We start from the raw sequence: 22,393 nt of genomic DNA on the forward strand, positions 1-22,393 counted from the left end.
TTATATATGAACAAATGAAAGTGGTGGTATTGGAGATGGGAGATGTTGGAGTCAGTCTCCTCTTCTGGTGTATATTCAACCTTCTGACACAACTTTGCACACATCCACACCACTGTATACAGGGAATCCTTCCACATCACTGCAATGTCCCTCTGGGTGAAACTGTTGGACAACAAAGTGAGGATGTGTGCCAGCAGCAAACTATAGCCTACCCAACAGGCACCAGAGTCTTGATTTGCTCAGAGAGTTCTGCCATGGAGATGCCTCCCTCATGCAGTGCGGGGCTGATCCGATCACTGAGGCAGAGCCACATTTGAGGCACGTCTGCAGCAAAGTAGTCTGCAATGATAACATGCACGCCACTTTCTGCTAACAATCCCACAATGCAATGCTCATCGGTCCGGATGAATATTCAGAAGCAGCATTTGCATCTTGTTGCTTCCTGACTGCTTCACAAAAATAACAGACTCCCTGCCACTGAGCCTCCTCTCTGTCCTCCTCTTCCCCGCTGCAGACAGAGGAACTTGCACGCAGGATATTTCCTATTTTTTATGGCCTTCATGATGTGTTTTAGCAAAAATGTAAATTACTCATACTATCAACCACTTCAAAATCAATGACTAACCTCTGTTGCTGCATTGTAAACCCAATGAAGATTGACTATGCATGAAATTCAAAAACTCATAAAAGCTTTTTAAAAACCCTACTGAGAAAAAAAAATACAAAGTACAACAATTTGCTCAAAATAGATATAATAGAAGAATGATTTAAAGGTTAAAAGCTAAAAAGAAGAGGCTTCCAAGACAATACAATGAAGAGGACAAAGCAAGATAACCACATTTTTTTCTTTTCATTTGATATAGTGAAGTTATATAAATAAATACAATAAATGTATAATTACTATGTTATAATTCAAATTTATTTTTGCTTTTATGTGTTTATAAATACCACTTAATATAACCATTTATTAACTGTTATCAAGCCATGCTTTTAGGCAAGCTGTAAAAAATGAAAACTATTATGATGTTGTAACATATTACATGTTGTCACAAGTGACAGTCTGCTCCAGCAACACTAAATACATCAGTGTCAATCAACATGTCATTTCTTTGTAGAAATACACGTGACACAATGGAAATGATTAATATAGCAGCTGAAGTGAATTATATTCATCTGAACCATAAGTTCTAATTCATTAAAAAAGATATATTTAATGATCAACTTATCAGTTCATTCTGACTCATATGCCGAAACAAAGAATGTAAAACAACATAACACCTTAAATCTTCAACCTATGATTACTTTGTAAATTGTATGATTAGTTTGATTGAAATCTGCATTGCTCATGCTAACAGTCATCAAACAACTGAAAGACTGAATAACTACTTACTTATTGCTTCTCTATTCTCTATAATAAATTATGTCACAGCTCTTATATTGTGGTTTTTCAGTGAGTCAGAGGCCTGTCCTCAAATCTGAATAATCCTCCCTGCTTTGGTGAGTCATTCACCAGCATTCAGCTTCAACTACATTAGAGGCTTTGAGCAGAGCAAACTTTCAGTCTCCAAACCTTTGTTCAGGTGGACAGTACAATTCAAGTCTTCCCTTTTGCACGTTTTATTGCATTGAGCATATGAAATATCCAATAAGTATTTAAATCTTTTAAACAGTGTAGATTCCTTGCTCATATAAATACATACTTTATTTCTTCTTGTGAAACAGACCATATTCACCTGTTGATAATTACAATGAAGATCCAATCAGAGGCACATGGATAAAATATGAGCAATAAAACATGAAAAAGACAGTGTTTCGTCATAGTTCCTGTTTTTGAAATGCTTGTGGTAACATGGCTTAGAAGATTGGTCAGTGGGTTTCAAAATGGCATTTTTCATGCCCTAAAAAAGACTCACAGCATAATAAGATGAGTCATATGTTGGAATGACACACATTTGACAAAGCTCAGCCTGGATGGAGTCAGTGTAGGAAGCAGTGCTGTTTGAAATCAACATGTTTCTGTTTCAAGAGAAGGACGACTAAAAAAAGAGGCTGAGTCACATCCAGTGTAGAGAAGGCTTTAGATTACGGTTGTTATTGGTAACCACCATCATGTCTTTACAGGGTTTTAAACTCATAAAAAATCAATTGTTTTTATATTATTTGTATATTCATTAAGTTATTCTTTATATTTTGAAAGTATAAAGTATATTATTGTGTGTTTTTGTGAACTCTTCCAGTCCCCCTCCAGTCAAAACTGTGTTTTTCTTATTGTTTTTTCTGTTGGATGTTTGAGCGTCGCTGTGCAGAATGATGTATATGCAGTTTGACACTACAGTAGAAGCTGTTTTCACATTCATCTCCTGAAGGATAAAAATTTCCTCTGTGCTCACCGTAAAGGATAGCTTTACATTTTTTTCAAGTCTGTCTTCAAACAACAGTCAGGAGCCCAAATAAACACTGAAAGTTTTCCCCACTGACTATTAAAAGATCTCCTTCAAATGTGCTTTCACTGTAAGTGATGGAGGACAAAATCTACTGTGTGTCCACACAGTCATTTATAGGTTGAAGTGAAGCTTATATGAGGCTTCAGCAGTCTGAGTTAGTCATAGCAAATGGATATCTGTTTAGCATCAGATTCCCTCTTTGTGTTTCCTCTGACAGTGTTTGCCTGTTTAGCTGTGGTGGAAGTATAGTAACAAAAACAAGGACTTTGGCAATAAAAATACTAATGTTGAAAGATATCTCTGATTTGACTCATATGGATGGCTGAAGCTTCATATTAACACATTCTTGTACAGAATGAAGCGTGTGTATTTTGGCCCCCATTTGCAGACATGAATGGTCAGTATGAACAGAACGAATGATTACATGATGCAAAAAAAATCATTTTAATGTTCATTTGTGTTTAAGCCGTGTACCCACAAGGATGATTTGTAACATCACAAACCATGGGGGGTGGGGAGTGTTTATTCCATGGCCAGCTCAGTGGTTTGAGGGCGAATCAGTCAAATCCCCAGTCTGAGGGAGAGAGAGAGACAGAGAGAGACTTAATTAGGCTATTGCCGTCTCTAATACTAGGTCTAGGTCAAAACCTCAGATATGTGTATGAAATGCTAGAAGGTTTTTAATTTGAGACAATGGTTACAGGAAGTGGCGACACATGGCGCCTAAGCCCCCAAACGAAGTGTGCCCATAATGCAAATTACCAAATAGGCGTTATTTGGAAAAACTGACCACGTATTGCTTTATTTTCTTGCCTGAAAAAATCTTAAAATGTAATAAAATATTGGCTAGGCTCAAAATCTCCACCATTATTGATTGCTGCCAGTTGGTGCAAAATGTATTCTGGGATACTTGGCTGTCCCAGGCTTCTGCTGACCAATGGTGTAACTTCATTGCTTAGTCAGTGGGGGTCAGATACGTTTATAGGGCTGGCCGCGCTATTGTGGTCTTAAACGTTCAAAAATAAACACCACTTTGTGAGAAATTTTGGAAAAGAAAATGGTCAGTCAGAGGAGCCACTCAGAGTTAAAGAGCCAGTGTGTAGGATTTAGTGGCATCTAGTGGTGAGGTTGTAGATTGCAACTAACAGAACGCACAAACCTCCACGGAAGAGGATCTGCTTCCTATGAAAATACAAAGGGCTCATTCTGAGCTTATGAAAACACAACAATTATTATTATCAGGCGATTATACACTAATGGAAACATACTTATGGATATCATATTCCTTCCAATAGAACCCATTAAATCTTAAACGCTGGTCCTTTAATAAACATCAGAAAAGATTAGATGGGCTGCTGTAGTTAATGCACGGTCAGGAAGTGTGCTCCAGTAGCAACATGGACCGGATGTTGAGAATTGTTGATCTGATACCGAATCAACAAACAGTAATTATAATATGAGTCATAATACAGCAAAATTTGCAGAACATTTTTGTCAATCATGCATTATTTACAGTTGCTGCACTGATTAAGTTATGCAGGTTGTTTAAAACAACCAATGACAACACTTTAAAATAGATTTAAAATAGATTTGATGTGTTTCTTATCATTCATTGCAGCAACAGGAATACCAATGCTTATTTATCAGTTTATTTATAGATCCAGACCCTCTCAACCTCTTTTTGTTACTTCTACATGATTTTCAAGTCATAATAATTAAATATATACATCTGTATTATACCAATAGAATTATTGCTGTAAAAAAAAGCCATAGTACTAGTGAAGTGTTGATCATTTATGTCGTAAGTCAGTCAATACTGGAGTAAAAGCCAGTTTTTGTTCTATGTTACGGTTCTGTGAGAACTCTGCTGATGCACACACACATATTGTGCAAAGTTGAATCTGCTCAGACCAGTGTGCCTGGCAGGGGTCAGGGGTCAGAGGTCAGTTAACTGTAAAATCAGATGACTGTGCATTTCTTTTGAGAGGAAGCAGCAGAACTTGAGCAACTGCTGTTCCCCAGTGAAAGCAGATGTGAGCAGTTCTCAACACGACAGAGTCCTGCAATATGTGAACATACTGTTGTGTTTTCTGTTCACTTATTCACACTTCAATCACAAGTGATTTATCATCAGCTGGTTCTTTTGTTTGGGCTTACAGATGGCTGCTTTTACAGTGTTAGATCAAGACAAAGAGGTAGATAGAAATACGACTGTTTCATTTTTAAACCACATTTAATCCCCCATAACTGAATAGTCACGATTGGTAAAAGAAAAGAGAAAAAAAGTCAATAATGTAACTTGGCAGGAAATTGAAGTGAACATACTAATAGAAAAACTTGTAACAGTTGTCTAAAATGTCAGGTTTTGTTGAGTTTGTCAGAGAAATGTTGATTCAGCCATATGGTAGTTTATGGTGATGTCATACTGGAACACAATATATTATAAGGTATTTATTAAATTGTGTATTCGAAATGGAAACATAAAAGAAAGTAGAACCATTTCTCAAAACAAGTTTAGAAATTGACTGAAAGATTAATCCTACTGTTTACTTTCCAATTGACATGAAAAATGATTGTTGCCATGGTTCCACAGCGGTGAAACTCTGACTCATAATATTATAAACAGGTGTGTAGTTTAAGCCCTCAAAGTTATGGATCTACTTCAACTGGATATATTACCAAAAGGCCCCCACCAGCATCAGCATAGACCCTTACTCCAACATCTCTTTAAACACAGGGCTCAGTGCTCAGTCTGAACACACTTATACCATGCTGCTGAGACTCTTGCTGGCAAGTGAAAAGAGACAGCCGGATGATCCTATTTACAGAGGAGACACATGTCATGTCACACACCTTCATACACCAGCCGAGGGAGTCAGCAGCTGCAGGGAACTGGCCATTCTAAATGATGAGTCTTTAGTAGAGAATTCACCATGCATACAGTTGTTAAAATTGGAACTGAGAAGAATTTAAAGGAAACTAAGAGTCAGAAAGTGCAGGAGGTTGGATAAGTGAGAGTGCAATGTCCTCCGGTTTTCCCTCCCTTGTGCGTGGGTTTTCCCCAGTTTGTCTCCATGTGTTTGGGTGTAAACTGTGTGTGACCCCCCCACTGTTCAACTGGTGTACCTGCAGCTGATCACCTATCAACTCAACACACCACTTCCACTATAAAACCCCAGCTCATCCATCAAGACTCTGCCAAAATCAAAGAAGTGTGGGTAAGACCAATGGAGTAATGTAAATAAAGGGAGACATGGTTAGAGATTTGAGACAAAAGGTTAGGAATAAGAGAGAGTAGAGAGTACTGTAGGACACACTGGATTACACAAAACATGATTCATAATGGAAAAACGTGAAAGGAGAAGTTGTGAAAGTTGCAGAGAAAGAAACAGTTGAACATGTGCTTACAAAATGCAAAAAGTTTAAAAGAGAAAGATGGAAATTAAAAAGGGAATATAGAGAAGGCAGCAGAAGTAAATCACTAAAATCAATCACAAACTGGATGACTATACAACCTCAGATTATGTCTCAAATTATGGGTCAAATATGATCCATTATGACATTTGAAAGCAATGAAAACACCCTAAATGTCATTCTTTAAGCCTTAAATTGTATGACTTTTCCTTAAGTGGCCCAGACTATACAAAAATGCAAATATTTCAAAATGATGTATTTATTGTGGAGCTGGGTCAGTGTCGACTGATGGTTATAATGAAACCTTGCATTCAAATTGTGTTGCATCCTTCGCTTTCAATTAATTAATATAAATAATTATGACTGCCAACATGAGATCATAATGTAGTGTGATTGTGAATGAATGACTGGATGGAAAATATATTAGTTAAAAATGTGATTAATTATAAAAGGAATGAAAATTACAAACTCTACACAGAGGAAAGTGAATGAATTTTTCACAGTTAGCTCTTGAGGCATATAGTTTTTGCAAGTCTTAAAATGCAGCATGTCATAGCCATCTCTCTACATCCTGTTTTAAAACTGTCAAAAATACTGCAATCACAAAAAGTCTTGACTGTAGATCTGCTGACAAAAGTATGCACGGTATTAAAATGCTCTTTCATCCAGTATATATCTGTCTATATGTATGGCATGTGTTTATGACTCTTCATATGGAGCCAAGCTGCGTGTCTCCCTATAAGGTTGGGATATTGGAAAACAAACTGATCTATACTGAGACTGATATTGCTTTATTTATCCTTCCTTTACATCTTCTTTCTCTTTTAGTAATGTTTTTTTTCTCCCCCTCATTTTCAGAGCCGCTTCCTCTCTGTGTGCTGAGTAAGTCTCCGTGCCTGTCAAGTGTCAGACGTGACAAAATGAAGGGATGTCGGAAGGGTAGAGAAGAGGGAAGGGAAACAAAGATCTGAAAGCTCAAGAAAAAGAGTGTGGGAGGTTGTCATATGCAAAAAGGGGAGATGAAGGAGGGAGAGGAGTACAGAAGAGACCCCAATTTTTATTACCCTCCTGCACCTCCTCCTCCTCCTCCTCCTCCTCTTCTGTATGGCAGAGCAGAATGTAGGTCTGCGCTTGCCTACAGCCATCAGCAACAATCAGTTCTGCCCCAGTTACTGACGCATCTCGCAGACTAAACACATGCACACGCACACACACACGTCACAACATGCGCAAACACACACACAGATACACATAGAAACAGACACACTTACAATATGCTTGCAGAAACGCACACAAACAAATTTCTCTAATGCACACACTCAAACACAGACACACACACACACACACACACACACACACACACACACACACACACCACTCTGGTCCAGCTCAGTAGCACAGCTGCACACCATTGGCTAACCAGCTGGACTGAGCGCAGCTGAAATTTGCACCACATTGAAGTGAACTTGTTGAAATGTGAAGAATTTACAGGTTTTGACTGCTGTATTTAAGAGAGACATATTTTATTTGTGTCATAATTATATAACATGCTCACTGAAGCACCAAATTACCATTGAGATAAATGCTTCTTCCTTGTCTGTTGCTACATATTATGAAGAATATTACATAATATTCAGAGGATATTCATGAATCTGTGTTGTATTTTACTTGATATTATATATTGTTTTTATTCTACTTTTAGCTACTATTGCTATGTGCTATTTTTACAGTTTAAGTTATACAATTTTATATTAAATTAATGTTTCTTTTTCTGTCTTTTTTGTTCTTTTAACATTGCGTTATGCTTCCTTTTTAATGTGAAGCACTTGGTATATGGAAATACTGCATTTATTGTATGAAAGGTGCTATATAAATAAAGTTATTATGATTATGATTATCAAGTGATCATAATAGAAGAATAGGAGTAATAAGAGAAGAATAAGAGATTCCAGCTGACAATCAGTGTAATATTAATCAATACTACAATGCATGTGTAACCAATGAGAATGCATCATATCCTCATTTCAGATTGGATCATAACCACTGGTTCATTTCTGATTTTTTGGAAGTGCCCAACATCAGTCTGATACTGTATATTGCACTTGTGGCAAAAGTACCTTTTTCCATCCCCAACACTACACACTAAACAGTGCATTTAACATACACATGCAAGCTTGAATGAACAAAACAGTTCAGGACTATACTGGGACTAATGATAATAATAATAATGACAATGATAATACGTTCATTTAGTATAGCATCTTTCATGTAATAAAATGGGAAAATACCATAAAAACATGCAAACATTAAAAAACAAAGCCAATAAAAACATATAATGATGAGGCAGAGGCATGAAAAGAAATAAAGACTAAATTAAAACATAGAAGACCATAAAAATTTAAAAGCACAAGCACAGAGGACGAACAGAAAACCTCATAAAGAAACAAGCAGTAAAACATTACTGCATATGTTGGATGATAATCACCTGCATTGCATTGGAGTACTTTTTCCTTTTTCCTTTAATTTTTTTACACATTTATAGCTTTTTTTCATTTATAGACCCTAACATTGTTTGAAATTGGTTGGAAGTGTTGGCTGTTAGGTGTTGTTAAGTTAACATTGCATTTACTGGTGGAGCTGTAGCTGCCTCCTAATACAAGTCTATAATGGTGACATTAGCATTTGAAAGATTAGAGGAGAAAAAAGTGTCGATAATATTATATGTATATCAGCATTTTCTTTATATGTCCAGCTCTAACTGAAAGTGTGACAAGTGAGAAGTCAGTTCTTGAGAGAAGACAGAAAAGGAAATGTCTCCAAGACTTTAATTTAACTGCCTTGTTCCACCCTGTAAGCCACTGTATATTTGTTTCCGCTGAGCCTTTAGGCATATAAATACAGTATGTTGGTGCAGTTATTGTTCTGGTCTGATGCTACTCCTGGGAGTGCCCCATGGACAAATTTAGGACCGGCTATGCATAGATTCATGACATTAAAGGTAACATGAACAACTGAGAGTTGATTCTCTGGGGATTTACAGTGCTTTTATTTATCCAACAAGCAGGAAATGAAGTCAACTGCACTTCCAGGTCAGCGCGTATATGAGGGCCAAAACTACATGTGGTCCTCTTTAACCTTTTAACCTTCTCCTTCACATTAAAGCAAAATACAGTACAGTGAAAATGCTTTTCATTGTGCCACTTGAGACAAATTTCCTTTGGCTACATGCTGGTTTGGTTATGGTGATACCACATAAAGTACATGCTGCTACATGTCCTTCCTTCTGAAACCCGACATGTATCAGGCTAACTGTTTCGCATAAGTTCTCATCAGAAAAAATCATTCGATCTGTGCTTACATGATACATTTTTTCACAAACATCCTGAGCTCTAATTAGAGGTCCTCCGTGCTGGAATTTCTCTAAATAAATCATTGTGAAGTGGCTCATCATGATGCTCATCTGGGCTGCTTTCTAAAAGTCCCATGAGACGCTCAGTGTTTTTCTTTAATTACATTCTGTCAACATGTTCTCACAACCATTACCTTCCAGTCTGGGTATATCCTACACAAAACACAAGTTTTATAGCATGCAATACAAAATGGTATGCTTGTTATATTTTGTACATTATTTATTATGTTTTATTTACTTATTGAGTTGACTTTCTTATTTTGTCCATAACATGGGATTCATGCTTTTGTATTAGTTAGGAATTATGACATTATGATCATATCAAAACTGTAAAATTGTCAAAACTGACTACTGACCTGGTATTAAGACTGAAACTAAGACTATTTCATTGTGCTGAATTGTTTCCTGATCATATATTTATCATTAATATATCAGAACAAAATATAAGTTCAAATAAAGAAGTAGCAGAGAAATCAAATGCATTTTCTGGAGAAATTAAATTTCTAACTTATGCTACACTGAGAGAAATCATATAAGTGCAATATCAATTTATTTCCTGAAATCTAAATATCCATCCAATTTGTAGCCACACTATTGTGGCTCAGCAGTGTCATTTTACCTCTCTGGTCCAGAACTGATTCAAAATTTTGTACAGAGATTTCTGTTTCCCACTTTTCCTCCAACATAAGGATGACTTCTGCAGTTTTGATTAAAAATGTCTCAAAAATTGGAAGGAATTGGATGAATTGCTGAACGTTTTGTTCCCCTCACAATGAACTGTGATAACTTCAGTGATCTTTTAACTTTTCATCTAGCACCATCATCAGGTGAAAGTTTAAATGTGTCCATACAGATGACAGCCTCAGATCTACTTTGTGTTCATTGCTCATCAGCATGCTAACACACTAAATTAATATAGTTAACATGATGAATGTCATACCTGCTAAACATCAATGATAATTGTCAGCATGTTGACATTAGCATTCAAAGCGCTGCTGCTGCGTGTCACAGAGCTGCTGTGGACTCTTAATCATGTTTACACCTGCTTTCTCCTCTGCAGAGGTGTGGGGTCATAAATCACTACGATCATTTATCATGATCACAGCCTGAACAAAAATACAATACGGTTCTTATTATTGCCACTCTTATTATTACAACCCTATGATGATGACCTACACTACCATCATGGCAAGTCCTCAGAGGTTCAATAATACAGAAGATGGAGAGGACACCAATATCAAATTTTGAAAATGTGTATCTGCAATCACTTTTACAAAGTTGTGCCTGAATTTAAAGACATAGCAGCAAAATATATAAGCTAAAACCTTATGTCAGGATCTTAAAGTTAACCCATATTCTGATGATGTTAGAAATCTGAATGGCAACAAATCACACACACCTTAAAAGTGAAACTACCCTTTGATAAGTTATTAACCATATTGTAATGGCTGTCGGCATACAGTATGTAGTAAATGTACACAACCAGACAAATGAACCACTGATGTTAACTAAGCAGGAGAAGGGAGGGAGAGAAGACATTAACATCAGGACAACAGGAGAGGAGAAAGGAGGAGGACAAACAGAGGAGAGGATCTGCTCTCATTAATTTTTCACTTTCATTTATAGTAAATTATTTAAGAGCCGTGTTGCACTGCGTCTGTGATACAGCGAGGCCCTCACATTCATGAGACACTTTAACACCAACAAAGGGACACACATGCATGCATGAGCGCGTGGGCACACATTCACACACACACACACACACACACACACACACACACACACAATCTGAGCAGCACATGCGCACACATAATTCAGAAATTCAAAATATTGCACGTGTATGCACACAGCTACACATGCAGACACACACGCTCCATCCCAGGGGAGCTGATTAGGGTAAGATTTGTCAGGCAACCCCCCTCCCCGCCCCCCACAACCCCACCCCACCCCTCCGACCCCCCACCCACATATGTGCTATACATATATGCCACCACAGCCAGTTCTTTTTATGTTGATCATAGAAATATATACACACACAAAGCACAGACCATCCTCCTTGCACACAGTGATGTTGCTGTATCTTATATTAACCTATTCAGTTTGTTGAATAACTCATGAGCTGTATGGGAAAGAGAGGTCTGCAACTCACAAAAAACAGACAAATATGTAGTCAATTTAGAAAAAGTAATAATATAGATAATGCAGATGTGCACACATTTGATTGTGTTCTGAATTGTGAATTATACCAATTTTAGCATTCCTCCCTCACTTGCAGCTCCAAATTCCAGACAGAAGACTTTAGATTCTATGACAAGACAAAAGTCACATTTCTGGGTTACTGTCATTGTAACAACAATAGTCTACAGTGAGGCTGCACTTTGAAGATGCTTTGAACTAAATGTTACTGCCAAAATGGCAAAATGCTCACAATGACTAGTGCTATCACAGTGATGATTAGCAGGAATAATGTTTGCATACTAACATTTGCTAACATAAAGCTACCACAGTATTGGACAGTTTAAAATGTTGCCCTGATGATGGCACTATATAAAAAGTGAGGGAATCATCAAAGTTATAGCAATTCATCCTGTGGATTGCATGAACATCTCTACAGAGTTTCATGCTACTCCATCCAACAGTTCTCGAGACATTTCACTCAAAACCACAAATGTCCACCTGGTGGCTGACTGGTAGAGGAAATGTAATTGGATCACCAGAGTTGCAGGATTAATCTTCAGGGGACAATGAATGTCCTTACAAAATTAAATGGCAAACTGTTGCACAATTATTGAACTCTTTCAATCTGGACCAATGTGATGGACCCACTACTGTCAAACCAACACTGATGAGATCCATAGGTCTACACTACTGGTGTGGTTATGCCCACTCTTTGCAATTTTCATTACATATATATACATACACCACTGTACTAATATAGTCATCCTAAAGCACTAACTTGACCTATGACTGCGCACAACATTTACAATTAACTAAATTCACATTTTACCCTTTTTTTGCATATCATGTCATTTCACAGCCAGTTCCACGTGTATCTGTTTATTTGTACATGCAAATATGGCTGCTGTTCTGGTTTTATGGAAAGGAAAGGAGGGAGATTAGGTGTGATTAGGAGATGAAAATTTAGTCTGCCAAGTCATGAAGTGTAATATTAGGTCAACAAAATAATACCACCACCTTATAAGCACTATTTTCATTCAAAGAGAAATTAGCCAATTAAAATCCAGAGTGTTTTTAACTGGCTGTATGAATACCCTGGATTTAGGTGTCTAAACCTCCACTTTAATTCATTATATTAAGTACAATCATGGTCTTGAATGACTGCACCTATTGGTCTTTGTGTGTTGTATGTCAAGCTCACAGCAAAAATGTTAGGAGCAGCACATTCAAACACATTGCTTTAGTTCAGTTCATTTGTCTCGCTGATGATAATGTCTTTCAAACTTAAGAGGCGATAAAGAAACACACCCAGTCCTCTGAAAATGTGAATTTGCACAGTTCGAGACAACTGTGCTGCAGTTCATAATGAGTATGAATGTTCACTGCACCATCTACTGGAATCCCAAAATGTCAAACAAGTTAACAAAAGCGCTCAATCAACAAAGTCCTTGAGAGCAGATGGGTGCATACATAAATCAAATTTTCACAAAGTAACAAAAAAAGATACCAGAAGTGCAAAATCTCCTCTTTGTCTCATATTGCAGCAGCAGTGAAGTCTGCTGCTTGGCCCAGATACATCACACTGTCTGGATACAGCATAGCAACAAGGCATCTGATCAAAGAGTCTGAGAAGAGAGAAATGGAAAGAGAGAAACGGAGAAAAAGACTGCGACACACAGACGGAGAAAGGTGGTAAAAAAACACAGAAAAACCAAGGGGAGTCGCAGAGGGAAATAAGAGAGATTAGTAGACAGAATGTTTGAAAGCACAGCAAAGGAAAGACAGAAGAAGAGGAGGAAGATGGAGGTCATTTGAGGATGTGGGATGATGCTACAGGAGTTCTCTTGTGGTAGACCAGAAGAAAACCCTCAAATCAAGACTGTGTGGAGGGATTTCTGACAGCTAACTCTCTCACCAGCAGAGTCTTGAATAGTTTCAGCGGCTATGTGTTTGGTGTTGATTACATGAAGGGGATAACACAAAGGTGGAATGTCTAACTTGGCACGAAAAAGCTACAAGTAATGAGACAGGAATTTATCTCGGTGGACAATATTAGAGCCAGTTGTGCAAAAGGGAATACGCCAAATCAACTGTTCACATCTCAACACATTCCAAAATAGGATGTAAAAATAAACAGGATGTATTTTTTTTTTACATTTTGCAGTCATACTGAGATTTGTTTTAGAAGTCCTTGTAAGAAAATCACGTAACACTGTGGTGACCAAAACCTGTCAGCAAGAGTGTACCAACAAAAGCTAATGGTATGACCTATTTAGAGGCTTAAATCTGCTGTAAATATATTGATAAAGATATTATTTTCTTGGGATATGAAGTAACGTTCAAATGTGGACTGTGGGTTTGTTTATTTTCTCTCCTGGTCTTTATTTTAGGCAGATTTGGCCAGAGAATCCACTTCTATTTGTCGACTGGGTGTTTCACAGTTGACTAGCTGGAGAGTTATCAGTGGTAAAAACACACTCAATACAAGCGGACTACTGAATCTTTTTATGTCTTAAGTTTCAGTGTGGGTGGAGACTTTTGCTGGGAGAACTACAGTTATCCCCTGTATAACAAACATATGACAAGAGCTGATAGCTGAACACAACCTCTGTGCTCTTTCTGTATGCTTAATATCCAAATCTCTCAGCTTTTTTATGGTCTGACATAAATTGAAAATAGATCAAATAGACAGGAGGTGGTGATGTAGAGCTGTGGATGACTTTTGTCCACCTGTACAGCAGTTATGACATCTACAAATTTGTCACATCTCCTGTTTGTGTCACAAATAAGCACTGCCCTCTAGTGGTAAAATCATGTACATGCACTTAAAAATAAAGGACTGTCTACATCAAAAGTGTTACATATGCCATGAACATTTCCCCACATCATATGTATCTAAAATCATTGCTTCATGTAGGGCAACAGAACAGCTGTTTTGAATTATGATGCAGAAATCCTGGAATACAAGTAAGCACACCACTACATCCGCCCATGATAACCGTAATGGATATTAACATAAGTGCACTTCACTTTTAGTCATATTTAGATCACACAGGAGATTGTACTCATCCCTCACTAGAACTCTAGACAAATGTCCTTTCACAGAACAATAAATAAAAAAGGTAAGTGCCACATTTTGGCCCACACTGGCTTTTTTGTGTGTGTACTCTTGTGCTTTAATGCTTTTGTGTTCTTGATGGTAACTGTAATTTTATTATTCTAAATGTTCTTTAACCATTTCTGAAACAGTATCGTTTTGCATTTAATTGAAAAACTGAAGAATGATGTATTTATATGAATGCTGTGGGGATTAAACTCATAAATGATTGGTGCAAGCATGCTAGCCCAACGATATGTGTGTAGGCTAATGGTAATTCTGTCTTAGTGTGCAAATGTTGTGTCTGTGACTTTATCTTTTGTCCATGAAGGAAATGAAGGAAAACTCTTTTTAACAACACATTGCATTCAGAATTAATGGGTGATGTTTGATTATTAATGTATTAATGCACTTTCTGCTGTTTTTATTGCATTTTTTTAAAAGTATGAAATAAGCAAAAGACAAATCATGTTTTGCTGTTAATGGATTTTATTGGCAGCCTATTGTCGGTTCATTAGAAGTGAATGTATTACCTAAAAGCGCTCAGATGCTGATGGACAGGTAGTTTCTTTCATAACGTTGTCAGTTCATTGTGTACTCTGCTTGTACCATTCAAGCAGTGGCTGAGCTATGAGGTGCTAGTGGCTCCAGATAGTGTCAACCAATCAGAGGACAGATACGTATCTCGGGCCCGCCTCTGGGTAGGTACCATTGGTTAAAATTGTTCACGTAGTCGCGTTATGGGCGGGTATGTAACATTACGCTTATTACGTTGAGCTTTCTCCAGCGGTTACATGAGAAGCTGGCGCACCTGGAGGGAAGAGGAGACGAGCTGCAGCCTCCCTGTGTGTAATATCTACGGGTGAGTGAGCTTCAGTTTAATAATGCATCTTTACCAGCATTATTATCCGTTAGAAAATGTGTTTAATTTGACTTCATGTGCTTTTTCTAGGTATGTTATTAAACTATAAGTGACGTCGTTCAGGATACAAAGGATATAACTTAGGCCGTTCATTGATGTAACGTCGATGTAGCATTAGACTTAACGGGATAAAGAAATAAAAAGGATGTTTTTCGGTAACGTTATGTAATGGTGCCCCCCTGCCCCACCCCCCCCGCCTCGTTTCATCTGTGTGTGGGGCAGCTGCTGAATAACATGAAAGCTAAACATGGACGCGTTGTTGGAAAGCATTCACATAGCAACATGTTAGAGATCTATTGTCTGTGTGGCTTTAGTGTGAGTTATTCCAGCTGACATGACATAACCTTTGCCACAGAAGTGTGTGTGAGTGGAACACATGTGCAAATTCAGTGAATAAAAGTTGAATAAATAGCAGTCTGTTATACAAGCTGTCAAGTTTGATCAAACTGACCTCCATTCAAGGCCTTGTTTGTTATCAGACAAGGACATGCACTTCAATTACCTCATTATCAGTTTATGAATGCACGCTGGACTGAAATGCATTTTTGGCCTGTCAGATCGCTTTCAGTTTGAGGTATTTGTTGAACAAGCAGCTTCTTCTTTGGTCACTCAGTCTGTGATCAAATAAGGAAGCTGTTATTATCGGTGTAGTTTGGTGTATGGTTTCTGCATTTGCTGAATTCTCCTGCAATGTTGCACCTGTTGTCTTATAAATGACTGTGGAAGTGGACAAAGTACAGCTCACCACTGCATAACTGATCTTAATCTGATCTTTCACCAGTGACGAACGGTGAAGTGGCAATGGAGGCCACCAGGAGAAAAACCAAGCCCAGTACCAATGGAAAGACATCTGAACAGAAAGAGGACCCAGCACAGTGGGGGAGAGCATGGTGAGTTCCCATTGTTGCACAAGGCTGTCATTCTAACGCCTTAAAATCTTTCTGTTTATCCTCCTAACACACCAATAAACCTTGATACAGAGAAAAGAGAGTGCACAATGAGAAAGAGTGAACAAGTGTTAAAACAAAATGTAACAGAAACCAAAACTTGCATTTGATGACTAACAGGAACTGTCAGGTAGCACTCTCACATAGATGCTGCTGAATGCTAAAAGGTGGTTATGGTGGATGGTTACAGCTACAGTGTTTGTGTGGTTGGCGTGACAGACAGTGATGAGCAAAAATACACCGGTCTTTAATAGCTCACATTGTTTTTTGACAACTTAGGAGCAAATATTCCATGACCTAGAGGTTTGGAAGCTTTTGTTGCAGGTGCAAATGGGGTTCAGGGTACCATAAGAGGTGATCCTGGAGCAGGTTGAGTTTCCCAGTCCCCGCCCCAGGCTGAAAGACAACTATCATCAGTCGATGTATCAGCTATAGATGGCTAGCTAATTGGTTGAAAGTGCAGCCTCCAGCTGACTTCAGTGTATCCCACTAATATTTTAAAAAGAGAGAGAGAGAGTAGTGTAAAAAGGGTCTTACAAATGTTCTTGTTTGCTATACATATGATATTGTGCAAAACCAGTAGCTCCCAATCCCAATGTGGATGGAGACCCCCCTCAGAGAGTTTAGGCTGCAGGTTTATTGCTGCCAGAGGAAATGTATTTTTCACATTTTTCTCTAATCTTTGACTCTATAATTTTACTTCATCCTCTCAAATATTCAAATGAAACAGTCTAAAATGTCAGTCTAAGCGGTTCAAAACCCATACTGCCTGTGACAAGAAGTTACATCAAACATTTGTATTAAGGGGACACAAGCAAAACATATTGGAAAGCACTGTGCCACTGAATTCATCTGCATGACTTAGATTACTCAAGAACCAGTTTTGCTATAGTGAAGGGAGCTGTGTTAACTTGTCATGTAAACTCACAAAATAATGTTGGATGAAACGCACCTTGGCAAAGTTAGTCAGACTAGTTGGTTAGATTAGATCAACATAATTTAATCCATGTCTTATACAGTCTGGCTCTTGTGTATTTGGTTTTGTAAAGACTGTGAGAAAACACAGCACCACCCCTTAAGATGAATGTCACTCTTACTATGACATCATGCACACACATCAGCATGTGGAGATTCACAGTAAAGCATTTGTTTTATTATGGCATTAACCCAAATTATTCAGCAAAATAAATGAGTGACAATGATAAATATAACTTACTGGTTTTACACTGCAGAGCTCATGTTTCATACTGTATGTATGATTCATTTTCAGGGAGGTGGACTGGTTTTCCCTGAGCAGCGTGATCGCCCTCCTTTGCTTCGCCCCTTTCATTGTCTTCTACTTTGTGATGGCCTGCGACCAGTACCAGTGCTCCATCACCCAGCCTCTGTTTGAACTGTATCAAGGAGAGACCACACTGCTCTCCATCTGGGCCCGTTCACCCTCCTTCACCTGGACAGCCGCCAAGATATATGCCATATGGGTGGCCTTCCAGGTAAGACAAATGAGGGGGGTAAAGATGACAAAATGCAGGGTGCAGCTCATAAAAAAAACAAAACTGCTCTGTAGCCTAACAGGAAAATGAAAACAGGCTGTGTTGTCCCTTAGGTGTTCCTGTATATGTGTGTTCCTGATGTCACACACAAGTTTATTCCTGGCTTTGTTGGTGGAGTTCAGGACGGAGCACGAACTCCTGCTGGTAATGAACACTTGCATACTCACACATCATTTTATTAAAGCAATCTGTAGGAAAACCGTCTGACTTTTGAATATTGAAACAAAAGTATCCCTTTTCATGATGCCCATGTGTTGTCTCCCAATTCTCTAGGCCTGGTTAACAAGTATGAGATCAACGGGCTGCAGTGCTGGCTGATCACTCATGCCCTGTGGTATGCAAACGCCCAGTACTTCCACTGGTTCTCTCCCACCATCATCTTCGACAACTGGATCCCCCTGATGTGGTGCGCCAACATACTGGGCTACGCTGTGTCCTCCTTCGCTTTCATAAAGGCCTACCTGTTCCCCACCAACGCTGAGGACTGGTGAGTACTGATACACATGTGACAGGATAACTCAAGTAGGTGAAGAGGTGGCTGAACTTTACCCAAGTTGCTGAATTTCTATTTCTTAGTGTCACCCCAGCCATTCTCTGTAAACCAGCATTACTGCAATTATTTTGTACTAAAATATTTTACAACTTAGAATTTAATGTACTTTTTAGTAAACTTTTACATCATTATTAAAGCAAGGTATAACAACTCATTTCAAGAAAAAGAAATGTAATGTATATGATGAAAGTGTGCGGTCTGTAATGACCTAGCATTAAGTAGCATTAACTTGCATTAGCAACTAGCATCAACTAGAATTAAATTAGATAAAATACAGATTAAGGATGTTATGATTAACCGGTTTTAATATTAACCGCGATTAAATGTCACAGTAGGATAACCGTGAGAATTTTATTAGTTACGGTATCTCGCAAGGTTGGAGTAGCGGAAAATCTCCCACAAGTCACAATGGGAGTCACATCCTATGTGTGTGTGCATGTGTGTGGCGTCATACTACTGTATGTGCTCAGCATGTCATACGCATTCATTTTACCCGATCAGTCAAAAAGCTGGAAAATGGCAGAAGGAAGTGATACTCAATTATTTCCACACAAACAAACACACCAAGTCAGCAGTGTGGGACCATTTTGGATATTTAAAAAATGATTATGGTGTCATGGTCAAAGATGGATATCCAATTTGAAGAGCCTGTTGCCGGAAGGTTGCTGCTAAAGGCTCCAACATGTCCAACATGTACCAACATCTTCAGGATAATCATCCATCTACATTAGTCCTCTACATTAGTTAAATATACCAAAGTGGCCCTAAACTGTGTAACTCCTCCAAAGTTATTAAAGTCACCCGATTTCACAGAGAGTTCACGCAGACACACGGTGGAGGAGGGAGAGGAGGAGGATGGACTCCCTCTCAGGTGCCCTCTCTCTACCTTTCCACTGAACATACTTTATTGGCATGAATGTGTATTGAACAATTTCACTAAAACCATATGAAATTGTATAAATAAATATTAATTAAACAGTTCAACATGGAGTATATCACCATCAGTTATAGGCTATCCAGTTAGATTTTAAACTGTAGGCCTAAAATAAGTTAAAATGGTTCACATAGAAGTCTAATGATTATTTGGCTATATTCTTTTATTATTATTATTTATTTATTTTTGAACTATCAAGTAGGCTTTTATTTGCAGGACCAAAAGAAAGTGTGTGAATAAAATATTAAATTAAAAAATGTTCAGTGTTTCCTTTCTGTTTTGATCATGGCAGTTGTATTTCTATCAGTACAAGGTATACATGTCTTTACAGTGGCAGGAAGATAATGAACATCTGACCACACTTCAAGAAATAAGGGAAAAAGTGAAAGTGAAAGTTTGGGGGGGGGTGTACAAGCCCTACATCTTGTTTGAATGCCTCAATGAACCAGCTGCACAGAAATCTTATGTGTTTGGATTAAATTCAGTAAATACAAGTAAATAGCAGATCATGGTAAATGTAGATTTTTCTTTTCTCAGAATGAAAGGAGAAATAATTTGAACTGAACCCTGCAGTGAGAATCTAGATTAAAAAATAATAATAATAATAATAATATAATAATAATAATAAAATTGTTACAAGGACATGTTGTTTTGTTTTTGTTTTTTTAAAGTAAAAAACTATTTGCAGTTTCACACTTAGAACAGCAGATGTCACTAGATCACCTTGTGGCAGGACTTTAGAGGAACTAACAGCAGAAAGAGATTTCTACATGTATGATATGTTATATCTTTTACACTGAAACAGCACTCCACTAAATCAACTATTTTTTCTTCCACTCTTTATTGTGATTTTACAGCAAGTTCACAGGGAACATCTTCTACAACTACATGATGGGAATTGAGTTCAACCCCCGCATTGGCAAGTGGTTTGACTTCAAGCTTTTCTTCAACGGCCGGCCTGGCATTGTAGCCTGGACTCTTATTAATCTGTCGTACATGGCCAAGCAGCAAGAACTGTATGGCCACGTCACAAACTCCATGATTCTGGTCAACGTTTTGCAGGTGAGGAGATATAACGGTGGATTTTAAACCTAAAGCTCTGTGGTAGTAGTTGTGTGCTTTGATGTGCACAAATCCTTACCGATTCAATTAAGATTTAATATTTGCCTCTTGGCCTTGAACAATTTAATGAGTTTATGGCTCCTGAAGATAAGCGTTCACCTTTCCTTGACATAAATTTTAAGGTTCTTGACTCTGAAGCTGCTGTATGAATAAAAATAAAAGGTCTCCTATTCTGGTTTCTCAATAATTACTCGATAATTAAGTCATCTGTGTTTTCCTGTAGGCTATCTATGTGTTGGATTTCTTCTGGAATGAGGCGTGGTACCTGAAGACCATCGATATCTGCCATGACCACTTCGGATGGTATCTGGGCTGGGGAGATTGTGTCTGGCTGCCTTATCTGTACACACTCCAGGTAACATACACACACACACATGCTAACACACACAGGTTATAAATAATATTAAATGACATCTTAAGTTTTCCATAGAGGTTATTGTCTATTGACGATAAATGTGTTTTTCCCTCTTCAGGGTCTGTACCTGGTGTATAACCCAGTCCAGCTCTCCAATGTCCACGCCCTGGCTGTCCTGTTGTTGGGCCTTGTCGGGTACTACATCTTCCGCTCCACCAATCACCAGAAGGACCTGTTCCGGCGCACCGAGGGCTCCTGCTCCATCTGGGGCCGTAAGCCAGAGTATATTGAGTGCTCGTACCGCTCCACTGACGGAGGGGTCCACCGCAGCAGGCTCATGACATCAGGCTTCTGGGGCCTGGCCCGGCACTTCAACTACACCGGCGACCTGATGGGTTCGCTGGCCTACTGTGCTGCCTGTGGCTTTGGCCACATACTACCATACTTCTACATCGTTTACATGACCATCCTGCTGGTCCACCGCTGTGTGCGTGATGAGCACCGCTGCAGCAGCAAGTATGGCAAAGACTGGAAACGCTATACTGATGCTGTGCCTTACCGACTAATCCCTGGGGTGTTTTAGAGAGGAAGATAAAAAAGAGGTGGAGGGGTGGGTAAAGATTAAGAGAGATCCAGAAATTATGAAATGGGAACAGGGCTGGGTATCGGTACTCAATATCTTTTTAAAGTGTCAATCAAAATAACTCAGCTACAACGGCAGCTACAACCTATACAGTCTGTAGCAGTGAAGTCGAGCATGGTGTATGTAGAGTTGGCAGTTGTTGAATGAAGGAGGTAAAAAAGATATTGAGTCAACTACTCTGTTGGTATCAGTATCTCTTTAAGGGTACTGGTATTGTAGTTATTTAAACGATACCTAGCTCTAAATGGGATTGGGGTTTGCAAGATAACCTTGCAGTTTGTGCGACTATGTGTTTTACACATTTCACCACACTGACACAATTTTTAACACTACATATGATACTCTGTCAGTTGTATGTATTTTCTAATAAGTGTGTATACTGCTGCACTGCACATGTGTGTATGCAGGTACAGAACAGTTTATTGCTATATTTTTCTGCCTTAGTGAAGGCAGTCTGAAAGACCAGTCTGCTGTTTTCTTTATGCTGTGACTAGTTAACAGAGCCAGCTATGCAGTGCTCTGGTGTCTGTGTGTAATCTACCCAATGCTGCAGCATTCCCATAATGCAGCTTTATATGAGTTAAATAGAACTTAATAAACTTGATTAATTCATTTATCAATAACAAGTTTGTCAGATTGATAGTCATAGCAAGAAGAATACATGTGTGGTTCCAGGTTTCAAATCTTCTGATTTATATCATTGTAAATGTGACACCTGTGGCTTTTTTAAAATAATCTGAAGATTACACATAGCACTCAGGTATCCTATGATAGGGAAAATTGAGATTTTTATGCTTTTTGATTAGTAAAAGCTGAAATATT

At 38.3% G+C, this 22,393-nt stretch overlaps 1 protein-coding gene across 1 annotated transcript; it reads left to right on the top strand.

The window, feature by feature from the left end:
- The first annotated feature begins 15,325 nt into the window (after window positions 1-15,325).
- dhcr7 (7-dehydrocholesterol reductase) lies at window positions 15,326-22,066 on the top strand. The gene is made up of 8 exons (XM_053321063.1): window positions 15,326-15,404; window positions 16,246-16,354; window positions 17,682-17,904; window positions 18,018-18,108; window positions 18,238-18,451; window positions 20,309-20,513; window positions 20,797-20,928; window positions 21,047-22,066. Exons 2-8 carry the CDS (start codon window positions 16,266-16,268, stop codon window positions 21,509-21,511), a joined length of 1,419 nt encoding a protein of 472 aa, XP_053177038.1. The 5' UTR covers window positions 15,326-15,404; window positions 16,246-16,265; the 3' UTR covers window positions 21,512-22,066.
- Window positions 22,067-22,393: the final 327 nt, after the last annotated feature.

The sequence above is a fragment of the Scomber japonicus genome, chromosome 1, assembly GCF_027409825.1.
Source record: "Scomber japonicus isolate fScoJap1 chromosome 1, fScoJap1.pri, whole genome shotgun sequence".
NCBI lineage: Eukaryota > Metazoa > Chordata > Actinopteri > Scombriformes > Scombridae > Scomber > Scomber japonicus.